This window comes from Panthera tigris, chromosome A3 (assembly GCF_018350195.1).
Source record: "Panthera tigris isolate Pti1 chromosome A3, P.tigris_Pti1_mat1.1, whole genome shotgun sequence".
Lineage (NCBI taxonomy): Eukaryota > Metazoa > Chordata > Mammalia > Carnivora > Felidae > Panthera > Panthera tigris.
In genome coordinates this window covers 49,851,593-49,864,109 of record NC_056662.1, presented here as the reverse complement: position 1 = coordinate 49,864,109, position 12,517 = coordinate 49,851,593, and the positions used below count along the sequence as shown (strand labels likewise).

At 46.6% G+C, this 12,517-nt stretch overlaps 1 protein-coding gene across 3 annotated transcripts in view; it reads left to right on the top strand.

Annotated features, from left to right (window-relative positions):
- NINL (ninein like) overlaps window positions 1-12,517 on the top strand; it is a 158,068-nt gene that overhangs the window by 95,025 nt on the left and 50,526 nt on the right. Inside the window, exons 14-17 of one of the 3 annotated variants that reach the window (XM_042981026.1) lie at window positions 7,551-7,680; window positions 10,454-10,563; window positions 11,538-11,866; window positions 12,161-12,199. In XM_042981026.1, the coding sequence (XP_042836960.1) occupies window positions 7,551-7,680; window positions 10,454-10,563; window positions 11,538-11,866; window positions 12,161-12,199 (608 nt within the window). Of the gene's footprint in view, window positions 1-7,550; window positions 7,702-10,453; window positions 10,564-11,537; window positions 11,867-12,160; window positions 12,200-12,517 lie in introns of all 3 variants that reach the window. The other 2 variants (XM_015544012.2, XM_042981027.1) reach the window with 2 other exon arrangements.

The following is a 12,517-nucleotide window of genomic DNA, read 5'->3' as shown; positions in this document are numbered from 1 at the left end:
AAACCCGATGCCAGGGTACCCTACTGAAATCCTGTGTTTGTCAGCTGTGTCACCCTCCTCCTGAACCTCCTGCTGGCATGTGTTAGGGTCTGTTGTGCAGGTGGGATTGCAGTCACATGTTGTGTTTCCTCCCTCCCTTTAAGCTTGTTGCCTGGACTTAGAGCCTGTAACTAACCATCAGTTAATACGTTACTTTAGTCCACTGAATCTTTCAAACACCCATAAATCCATCTTTCTTTCATGGGACTCTGTTACTAATTTCACTTTTGGTTCTTAAAATTTGACTTCTTGAAACATCAGAAATATTGAACATATTAGTGTTTATTTATTCAGATATTTGCTTTTTCCATTTTTAAAAATATTTTTGATTGTTTCACAGTAACATTTAGAGCATTAAGAAAACTTTTCATTGGAAAATAATTTCTAATACATGAAGTTACAAAAGTGAAAACAGTGGCAGGGACATCTGGATACCTTTTGCCCATATTCACCTGTTGTTTACATTTTACTCCATGTGCTCGTTGCATGTTTGCTCACTTGTGTGCTGTGTATGGATATGAATATGTATACATAGTTATTTTCTGAACATCTCAGGGTGAGTGACATGCATCACGGGGCCACTCCACCCCTCTACACTCAGTACACATTTCCGAAGAACAGGCTTAGTCCTGCTTCCTTGCAGTGGTGTGCATGTGCACAGAGTTGATTGTTCAGTGTTCAGGAGTTTTGCCAGCTTCTTGATAAACCTTTGATAGCTTGAAATCAGCTCTTGTGAGAGTTATTTACACCACAGAAATGTGCAAAAGCCAGAAATCTGGGCTTTTCTTCCAGAAGACCCAGCTTCCCATTCCACCTAACTGTGACACACTTATTAACTTCATGATTCCCACAGATACAATACCTTAACCTACTGGTTGTATTTCAGTTTTGTTAGTTAACCTACAGGATCCATTGTAGGGTCAGATGTTGCCTTTAGTTGTCTGTGTAAGGTCCTTCAGTCTGAAACATTATGTCTTAGGCTGTTTGGGCTGCTACAACAAAAACGTCATAGATGGGTAAATTATAAACCAGATTTAGTTCCCACAGTTCTGGAGGTGGTGTACTGAACTCAAGTGGGCCTGCTCCTTTGGTGAGATGCAGACAGAGACTACGCCAGTGGAGCTGCCTCACAAGCTTGCTTTATTTGTAGGAATAGGGAGATAATGGGGAGCAATTAAAACAGCCAAACAAGGGAAAGCAGCAGGCTCCTTTTACTGGGGCTCGGGATCAATATTCAGAGAGGGATTTTCACATTATAATGAGGCTGAGGTAACTGTCCACTCTTTTTTTAAATATAATTTATTGACAAACTGGTTGCCATACAACACCCAGTGCTCATCCCAACAAGTGCCCTCCTCCATGCCCATCACACACTTTCCCCTCTCTCCCACCCCCCATCAACCCTCAGTTTGTTCTCAGTATACAAGAGTCTCTTATGGTTTGCCTCCCACCCTCTCTGTAACTTTTATTTTCCCTTTCCCCTCCCCCATGGTCTTCTGTTAAGTTTCTCAAGATGCACTTATGAGTGAAAACATGGTATCTATCTTTCTCTGACTGACTTATTTCACTTTGCATGATATCTTCTAGTTCCATCCATGTTGCTGCAAATGGCCAGATTTCATTCGTTCTCATTGCCAAGTAGTATTCCATTGTATATATAAACCACATCTTCTTTATCCATTCGTCAGTTGATGGACATTTAGGCTCTTTCCATAATTTGGCTATTGTTGAAAGTGCTGCTGTCTGCACTCTGGCCTCCTCAAGTTTTGTTTTTTGTTTTTGTTTTTTTCTGATTGATTGATTGACTGATTGTGAGGATGAGCCTGGGAAGGGCAGAGAGGGAGAGACAGAATCTCAACCAGGCTCTACACTGTTAGTGCAGAGCCCAACATGGGGCTTGATCTCATAAACGGTGAGTTCATGACCTGAGCTGAAATCAAGTGGGATACATAACTGACTGGGCCACCCAGGCATCCCAGTGTTTCTTTTTCTAGCAGTTTGTTAGTTTGTTTTTAAAATTTTTTTAAAGTTTATTTTGAGAGAGATGGAGACCTCAGGCGCCAATGGGAGGGAGAGGGGCAGAGAGAGAAGGAGGCAGAGAATTCTAAGCAGGTTCTGTGCTGTCAGCACAGAGCCCGATGCAGGCTTGAACCCACAAAACTGTGAGATCATGACCTGAGCCGAAAACAAGAGTCAGACACTCAGTCAGTTAAGCATCTGACTTCGGCTCAGGTCATGATTGCACAGTTTGTGAGTTTGAGCCCCGCATGTGGGGCTCTGTGCTGACAGCTTGGAGCCTGGAGCCTGCTTCAGATTCTGTGTCTCCCTCTCTCTCTCTCTGTCTCTGTCTCTCAAAAATAAGCATTAAAAAAATAAAAAATAAAGTAAAATAAAATAAAATAAAAGGTGAGATTGACAGCTAGGCAGAAGCCTCTAGGAATTTAGTTCCTAAAAGGTAAGACAGGCCGAAGCTTCTACTAGAAATTCCCTTAGCTCGGAGTCAGGCTTGTGGTTTGGTATTGGGTGAGAGCTCTCTTCCTGGTACAGATGGAAAGGCTGCCTCCAAGGGATTTCTCTGGGATCTCGAACAACAGGGCACTAATCCCTCATGACCCAAGGGTTCTAGTAGACCTCATGATCCTATCACCTCCCAAAGTCCCGGCCTCCAAAACCATCACCTTGGGTGTTAAATCCTAACAGTTTCCAGCACATTCCCACAGCTTTTTCTTTGTCTCTGACATGGATATTTTTAAAGAGAGATTTTTAAACATTCTTATTTCGTGTTGTTCTGATATTTCTTTTGTATTAAATTAAGATTATGTGTTCTCAGCCAGACAGCATAGGTGATGTTAAGGTGTTGCCTAATTTCCCCATTGTATAGTTACTGTTTTTTTTCTCCCATGCAACTAATAAGCAATCAGTAGGGAGACACTTAAAAATGACATAAACATCCTGTTCTTCATCAAAATTTTCCCTGGATTTAATATCCAATTGGATAGTATCCAGTCTTTACCATGATGGCTGCAAAATAATGATTTCCCAAGCCCAGTACCCATTCTGCATCTATCAGTTGGCCCTTGGTGTTCTCCTATAAGCCATAGGCGTCCTGTTCCTCTGCTCTTTGCTACTGGAGGGTCACTGCCTCTGGCTAATGGTGTTTTATTTTTATTTATTTTTAATTTTTTATGTTTTATTTTATATTAGAGAGACAGAGAGCATGAGCAGGAGAGGGGCAGGGAGATGGAGACAGAATTCAAAGCAGGCTCCAAGCTGTCAGCACAGAGCCTGATGCAGGGCTCGAACTCGTGAGCAGTGAGATCATAACCTGAGCCGAAGTTGGGACACTTAACCAACTGAGCCACCCAGGAGCCCCCCTGGCTAATGGTGTTTTTAGAGTCAGTCTCCAGAGGTAGAGGCAACTTTCAACCTTCCCCGCGGTGTGTCACCCAACCTTTCCAAAGTCACTGCTCTGTGTTTCCCTGTACTTTGTAACCAGGATATTTGTTAGCAGTGAGACTGTGCTTTCCCTTGTTGCCAAATCCTCTCCCTATTTAACTGTCATTTTAGCTTTTTGTTATGTCTTTCTCAATCTTAATTTTGTTGGCGAGGCTGCCTTTGATTAAAGGGGAGTGTGAATGTTAATCAGTGTTCTCTGTGATTTCATGTTTCTGCTGTTGCTTTGGGTGGACACTATAATGGAGGAGTGTGTCCTTGGTCAGACACCCCAAAGGCAGATTTTCCCTTCCCTCATTTCCACACTGTTACAGATGGAATGCTTGTGTTTCCTCAAGTTCTTATGTTGTAGCTTGTGCTCCCAGTGTGACAATGTTAGGAGGTAGGGCCTTTGGGGACGATTAGGTCATGAGGGTGGAGCCCAGTGAAAGGTATTAGTGATTTGTATAAGGGACCCCAGAGAACTCCCCCATCTGTTCCACCATGGGACAGGAAAAGACCACCAACTACCAACAAGGAAGCCCTCACCAGACACTATATCTGTCAGCACCTTGATCATGGACTTCTAGTTTCAGAACTATGAGAACTAAATTTCTGTTACTTATGAACCCTGTCTGTGGAAATTTGTTATAGAAGCCCGAATGGATTGAGACACACAACAACCCCTAACAGATGTCCCCACTATTGCCCATCTTAGGTGGTTTTTTATCTGCCCCCCCTCCTTCCCCCACTTATATATATGCATACTCAGGCCCAGCTTGTAGTCCCAGCCAACCTGCTGGCACCATCTTCCTCTCTGGCACTTTCCAGTGCTGCTGTTGAAATCCCACCCTCCCCTTGCACCCTTCATGCTGTCATATCAGGGCAATGGCCTTGTTGCCTTTCCTGGCTGGTGCAATAACGCCCTATAACTGTCTTTGGCACCCATAGGCACACCCAGTAAATGTGATTCTATGTGAAAATAAACAGGCACCTGGTTCCCCAGCCCCACCAGACACCCACTGTATAGAGCTGGAGCCCATGGCTGGTGCCTAGGATGGCACATGTCACCCTCATCAGTTAGAACTGAGCACATCCCTGCTCTGTCTTGAGAGCAAAGAAGTCTATGGCTAGCATAGCACCTAAGAGAACCTGTTTTCTGGTACTGCTGAATTTATGGGATGTGTGTATATTCTCAGAATACTCAATACAAGGTACACATGTAATTTTAAGTTTTTCTGTAGGCATACTGAAAAATATAAAAAGAAATAATTTTAGTAACATTTAATCCATTATATCCACACAATTATCATTTCAACATATAATCAGTATAAGCAATTTTTTAAGTTTATTTATTTATTTTGACAGAGACAGAGCATGAGTGGGGGGAGGGGCAGAGAGAGGGGGAGAGGAGAGAATCCCAAGCAGGCTCCACAGTCAGTGCAGAGCAAGATGTGGAGCTTGAACTCATGAAACTGTGATATCATGACCTGAGCCAAAATCAAGAGTTGGACACTTAACCGACAGAGCCACCCAGGTGCCCCAATATAAGCAAATTTTTAATGAGATATTTTACATCCTGTTTTTGGAATCCAGTCTTTGAAATTCAGTGTAGATTTTAGGCTACAGCCATGTTGGTTCAGACTGACCATACCTGAGCTGCTTGGTGGCCTGTGTGGTGAGCACTGCCATCTTAGATATGCCAAAGCTAGAGCAGCAGTGATCACAGGCTGTGTCAGCAACCAGGCTGTGTACATGCTCTGCTCTGCAGACTTGCCCCAAAGCTCTAACTTGCTAGCCCCACCCTTTTCTCCCCAGAGTTGCTCTTTCCGTCGGGAAACTCTTATATTTGCCCAGGAGCTTCTGCATGAGGTACAGTGACCCTTTGTGAAGGGTCTTACAGCATCTATGCAGAGCCTGTCCCTTCTCCTGCTGCCTAGAATTGCCAGTAAGAGGATTCTTCTCCAGGGGAGATGCAGTTACAGACCAGGCGATGGCCGATAGGACCAGTTTTTTGAAGATTAGGTTTATTCAGTGAGAGCTGCTTGGAGAGGAAACTCAAATAGCGTTCAGAAAACAGAGAGGAACAAAACTAAAAGGCAACCAACAGAATGGGAAAAGATATTTGCAAATGACATATCGGACAAAGGGCTAGTATCCAAAATCTATAAAGAACACACCAAACTCCATACCCAAAAAACAAATAATCCAGTGAAGAAATGGGCAGAAAACATGAATAGACACTTCTCTAAAGAAGACATCCAGATGGCCAACAGGCACATGAAAAGATGCTCAATGTCGCTCCTCCTCAGGGAAATACAAATCAAAACCACACTCAGATACCACCTCACACCAGTCAGAGTGGCTAAAATGAACAAATCAGGAGACTACAGATGCTCGTGAGGATGTGGAGAAGCAGGAACCCTCTTGCACTGTTGGTGGGAATGCAAACTGGTGCAGCCACTATGGAAAACAGTGTGGAGGTTCCTCAAAAAATTAAAACTAGATCTACCCTATGACCCAGCAATAGCACTGCTAGGAATTACCCAAGAGATACAGGAGTGCTGATGCATAGGGGCACTTGTACCCTAGTGTTTATAGCAGCACTCTTAACAATAGCCAAATTATGGAAAGATCCTAAATGTCCATCAACTGATGAATGGATAAAGAAGTTGTGGTTTATATACACAATGGAATACTACATGGCAATGAGAAAGAATGAAATATGGCCTTTTGTAGCAACATGGATGGAACTGGAGAGTGTTATGCTAAGTGAAATAAGTCATACAGGGAAAGACAGATACCATGTTTTCACTCCTATGTGGATTCTGAGAAACTTAACAGAAAACCATGGGGGAGGGGAAGGAAAAAAAAAAGAGAGGTTAGAGAGGGAGGGAGCCAAAACATAAGAGACTCTTAAAAACTGAGAACAAACTGAGGGTTGATGGGGGTGGGAGGGAGGGGAGGGTGGGTGATGGGTATTGAGGAGGGCACCTGTTGGGATGAACACTGGGCGTTGTATGGAAACCAATCTGACAATAAATTTCATATTTAAAAAATAAAATAAAAATAAAATAAAACAAAATTAAATTAAAATTAAAAAAAAAAAAAAAAGACAAGACAGAGAGGGATGTGTGGAGCCTTGTGAGAGGTATGCCATGGGCTGGGCCCTGAATCCTCTCCATGTGGCCTTGGATGCACTTTTGGGAGTGTCCCAAAAGAAGAAGATGGCTGAAAGCTGCATCCTTGGAAGACACAGCATCACTTGTGCTATCCTCCAGGTTAGTCAGTCACAGGCCCACCGGGGTTCCAGGGAAGGAGGACTTAGATCCAGAGTCATGAGTGGATGTGGTAACACATGCAGCTGTGGGACCATCTAGGAAGGCAGCTATAAACTCTACCCTTTCTAGCCCTTTAAAAGTCAGATGACAGGGTGTGCTTGTTGAGATGTGTTTCATTCAAGTGTGGACAAAATTATGCTGGTTATAAATGAGACCCTTGCTCTGAAGCTTTCATGACCCTTCCTCCTCAAATCCCCTCACATCCACCTATGTGCATGCTCACCCACCATCCTTTCTGTTTGACACAGTCATTTTTCTTTGTGGCCCTTGGTCTGAAACACCTGGTATCCTCTTTTCTCAGTAGCTGTAGAAAGAACCCTTGGAAATTCAACAACAGGAAAGGAAAGAATCCCAGGACACATCCCAGACAGTGCTGTCTCACACCCATGTCACAACATCATTATGGTCTTAAACCACTAGAGTTTCAAATATTAATGGTTCTCTGTATTTTCTACATTACTCCTCAATTTCCACTCCAGTCTTTTTTTTTTCTTAGCCCCTCCCATGTATCCAGTGGTTGAAAGTGGTGCAGAGCATAAGAAAGTCAGGAAGTGGCTCCTGCCTTCGTTAGGCTCACCTGTCATTAGGAAGCTAGAATACAGTTTAAGTGTTGTGTGCTGGAAGTCAGGGCCTGACACCTGGCTGCTCCCTGGGGGGGCCAGCTCCATACTGCTGTGCTCCTCACCACTCCTCAGGTGGCCATATTGGCTGCAGGGGGTGTCTGGCTCTGCTCTGTAGGACCTGCAGGACCACAACGACGAGCTGCAAACTGCACTGGAAGGCCTGCGGGCACAGCTGCCTCCGAGTTGGCGTGGCCGTCCCCATGCACAGCCAGAGGAACGGCTGCTCTCTGGACATGGCCCAACAGGTAGAAGCCCAGTCCTGGGAGGTAAGGGATTGTGTGCTCCTGCTGTGGGAGAGCAGGGGCTGGTGGCAATGGATATCTGTCTGCCCCCACTGCATGAGCTGCCCCCTGATCCAGGGGCACTCTATAGGTGGGGCCAGCTCCACAGCATGTCAGGCTTCCAGAGGGTCATGAGCCCCTTTGGACCAGCACATTTGGGAGAATGGCCTATAACCCAAGGCCAGGGACAATATCCAGAGCCTCAAGGGAAGAAGAGGGTGAAGGTTTTACCATTTAGGTAGAGATGGTGAAGTTATGATGACCTTGTAGTGACCTCAGGACAGGCATGACCTAGTAAGCCTCTTGGGTCGTGGGGAGGATCCATAGAGATGTCCCAGGGTGATCATTCAGCATGGTTGGACACAGTCATTTAGGGAAGGGAGGGGAGGAGAGGAGAGGCTGGGGGTCATACAGAGCATGAGGTCTGGTCTTAGGTCTGTAACAGCTCTCAGGGAAAGTGCTAGATTGTGTGAAATGCATCAGGGACTTCCAATATTCACAGAGGCCTCACATGGACCATGGCAGAATAGGGCTGATGTTTACTGCCTGGAATGTGTGGAAAGGGTCAAGGTGGGGTGGGGCCTTGGTACCTTGGTACCCATGCACAGAGCTGATGCTGAAGGTGTCACTTGAAAAAGATCAAGTCTTCCTGCTCCCCAACTCTTCAGCCTGTGAGGTTTGGGACAAGCTCCAAACACCAAGAGACCTCAGTGCCCTGTGTTTAACTTGTTGCCTCCTACTAGAGACCAGAATGGGTGGGGTGGGGGTTCAGATGCCCCAGCTGTCCCTGAGGTTTCCGTGGTTCATCTGGAGGACAGGGTGGGTTTGGCTGGTTGCCGCCTTTCCTTACAGTTGTGTGCAGTAGGCAGCATGCAAGTTCACATGGTGCCCATGGCTCCATGCATGCTGCTGCTGGTGGGAGTACACAAGGGGACCGCCAGGACTTCCCTACCTCTGGCCACTTGGCTGCCTCCACTGACCGCGTATCAAGGCAGAGTCAGCCCCTCAGAGAGCGTCTTGTTCTCATCTGCAATCCTGAGAGCACTCAGAGCTACCATATTGTCCTAAAGCTGTTTACTTCATAAAACAGAAAAAAAGTTTGTACCTAAGAGAGCCAACATGGGACCCTCCAAGGGGAGCTGAGTGGGGCTTTCTGTGCATGTGGGTCCAGCTTCCTCGGCCCCTTTAGGCCTTCTTTAGTGGAGTCTAATGGCTCCAAGTCCATGACTTGTAGTCTACAGCCCTCAGCTGGGAGGTGTTGGGGTATGGCCAGCACACTGGACATTATCACATCCTCAGGTAAGTGTTACATGTGGCTAGGTGGGCAGCCTGACCACAGGGAGGAACTTGTCCCTGGAAAGGAGCCCGGGATACACAGAGCATGGAACCTTTGTCAAGAGCCACCAACTTGTAACCCAGGGAGCAGCAGAGCTAGTGTCCTGTACCTTGGGTGGCCCTTGTCCAGAAGACCTTGGGTTGTGGCACTGAAAGGCAGCCTCTGGCTTTATGTCATCACTGATCTGCCCACCAAAGCCCTTTCTCTTTCCCTTTGCCCCCCCCCACCCCCCGCATCTGATCACAGTTTCCATCAGTCCCTTCAAAGGAGGGGGGGTCTGTCTGCTGCCACAGGGGAGTCTTGGGGGAAGGGCTGTGTGGATCACGGTGGCTGTGCTGTTAGTGCTTCCAGCTGGAGCCACTCCAGCCTGGTGTTCCTTCACCCAGGCCTGCTCAGCCAAAACCATGTGGCAGCTCTGGCTGTCAAGGGAGAGGCTGCTTTCTTTCCTAAGGTGCTTGTCCTGACTTCTCTCAACTACATGGTTCTCAGTCTGTCACTTGTTTTCATGGAAAATAGTTAAGGGGTGTGTCATTTCCCTTCACTTTCCCAGCCCCAGACCAACACAGATGAAACCTGAGCAGTAGCCAAAACCCACATTCTGAGTCAGCTCTTTGGTGTGCCTCTCAACACACACAGCATTGGGAATGCCTGGTGCCCCAGGGGGTGCTGGTGGTGCTTGTGGTTCTATGGGTGCCTCACAAAATGAGCTGCAAGGACATCTGACATTGTTGGTCTGTGAGAAAAGTCATCTGGAACAAGCAGTCGCTTATGTCCTCTTTCCTGTGATCTGTCAGAAGCTTTGCTCCATGAGTATTTACCATGCCTAATGTATTTGTTGAAACTCCATATTATTATCATATAAAAGTAAGTAACATAGAGTCTCCAAGAAAACGGAGGAGCTAAGATAAAAAGATTGAAGAAATAGGCTCATACTGCCTCATCATAAAGCATTGACTGCTCCAGAAGTTAGTCTGTGCCTTGTCTGTCTTCCCAGTTCCTCAGGGTACCTGGCATCATCCGGGAACAGAATTCAGGGGGTAGTAAAAGTACCATGTATGCCATCTTTTAGGGAATCCAAGGGCCTGATGGTTCGTGCAGGGAGCCTCCTGGTTATATCTTTGAGGAATGAGTGTTAGGTCAAAGAGACCTGATTTCTGAAGAGCTCCTACTTTGAGAGCTCAAGATAACATTGCTTGTGGAAACCTTCAAGGGTCAGCTGTCTCCACCAGCACTGCATTCCTTTTGCAGAAGGTGCCCATGGAAGGTTGTGCTTGGTGGGGGTCATGGTGGAGGAAGGCTGGGCTGAATACTCAGTGCTGTCCAGATGTCAGATTGGAAGGCTAGGAATAGACCCATGGCATCCTTGGCAGGTCATAAATGGAAATGTCTTCTTGTTTGCAGGCATCACTTCATTTGTGGGTGATTGCATTCCAGTGAGTTTAGAAACCGAGATAATGATGGAGCAGGTGAAGGAACACTACCAAGACCTCAAGATCCAGCTGGAGACCAAGGTCAGGGGGAGTGAGGGTGGCCACAGGGACACAGAGAGGCTTCCTGCTGCATGCTAGAAAGCTTCGCTTGGCAGTGCACGTTTCCACATGCACACGTGTGCCCTAGACTCTGGGCCCCATAGTAAGCCTGCTACAGGGGACAAAAGATTATGGGGAAACATTTTAAAATAAAATGAACATTCTGCCTCACACCCTCTTTGGAAGTAGGCAGGAGATAAGGAAAGACCAATTAAGGGAGGGAATGAGGTTATGTGTACCCGAATTCACAAGGGTTGCACAAGGCCAGACCACCCTGCTCACTCTGCTGAAGGGGAAGAACACCTCCTGGCTGTATTCTAAGCAGAAACAACCCTGGGATTGCCCCTTGTGGGGTACTCTGTGACCTTGTGGCCAGGACCCTGGCTGAGTCTGTCTTCTTAGATAAACTTCTCTCCTGCTCCGTTAACAGATTGTAGTGGGTTTTGTTAAGGGACAGGATCCATGACTTGTTTTCATGATTTGTTGTCAGAGTTCAGAGTAGCAGCAAGGTGGGATTACATGTCTTGCACTTGTGCCCTGGGCTCCCGGGATGCATTTGCTGGAACCTCCTGCCTCAAGGATGTTCAGAGTCACCTGCTGGTCTCATGAAGGTTCCCCAGTTCTCTCAGTTGTTTCACCCTCTGCCCTCCTTGGAGGCCTGACCAAGCACCTGGTCTGGTATGGTCCCAGCCTCTGTTCCCCACCTGCTGGACCTGCCCCCTGGGGCCCTTGTGAAGGTTATGCAAGACAACAGAAGCCCACAGCCACACTGCACCCTGGGGGAGGCTTGACTGTCTTTAGCATAGCTTTACCCTCACAAGCCTGTGCACTTTGTCGGGTCTCGGCTACCAGTTCTTTGGATGTTGTGCCTGGAAGTCCGTTATTTCTGTTTCACATTGTAAGGTAAGTCATTCTCAGGACCTCTTTATCTTTGCTGCTCACGTTTCTCTTCTCAGGTAAATTCCTATGAAAGGGAAATGGAGGTGATGAGAAGGGACTTTGCAAAGGAGAGGGAGGAAATGCAGCAGGCCTTCAGGCTTGAGGTCCGTGTGTTGGAGTGCAGGAGGGCCGACCTGGAGGTGCTGCTCATGAAGTCTCAGGAGCTCATCCGAGGCCTGCAGGACCAGCTCCAGCAGGCTTCCCACAGCCCCTTGACAGAGAGGGCAGTGTTGGGACAGTGCTGTGCACAGGCGCTATCTGGCCCAGCCCAGCGGCTGGCCCAGGAACAGGACCCACTGGAGCAGGAGCAGCGCCAGAGGCATCGGAAGGAGCTTCAGCGAGTCAGGTTGGGTGCCGTGTCCTTTCAGGATCTCACATCTAGGGTTTCTTGCCAAGAACCCAAATTTGAAATTGCATTAGGCAAACTGCTCAAAATCACAGTGCCTGCTAACGGGGTGCTTTTTCTCAGGGCAGGTGGGTGAGCATTGAAAGAATAGGATCATAAGGATTGTTCCTTTGCATTAGAAATGTGTTAACTAGAGTAGAGGAGTTAAAATTCCTTGTAGAATTCTGCCTTAGACTCGCTGATAGCAAAGGTTCTTAAATGTTCTTCATTTAATATCTCATTCTAATTTTCCAGGATGTTGTATTATATAACACATGAGGAGATGGATAAAAGGTATAAAAGCACTAAAACCATGGGAAAGACGAGTAATTTGGGTTAGTGAGGTTCTCGAAAAGGTCAAAATATATGAGCAAAGAGGAGGAAAGTTTTATTTGGAAAACGAATATGGCATTTTGCATCCAACGGTATCATAGTTATGTGAAAAATACCCATATGTCCATATGGGTCTGACTTAATAGAGTGAATGACTAGTTATTTCAGCCATGGTGCTGGTTAGTCAGCCCCTCTGTGACTTGTGGGGAGTCTTGGACCCGCCCAGCTCAGGAGGAGATGACCACGCCCATACGTTGACCCAGGGCTGATCTGACTATT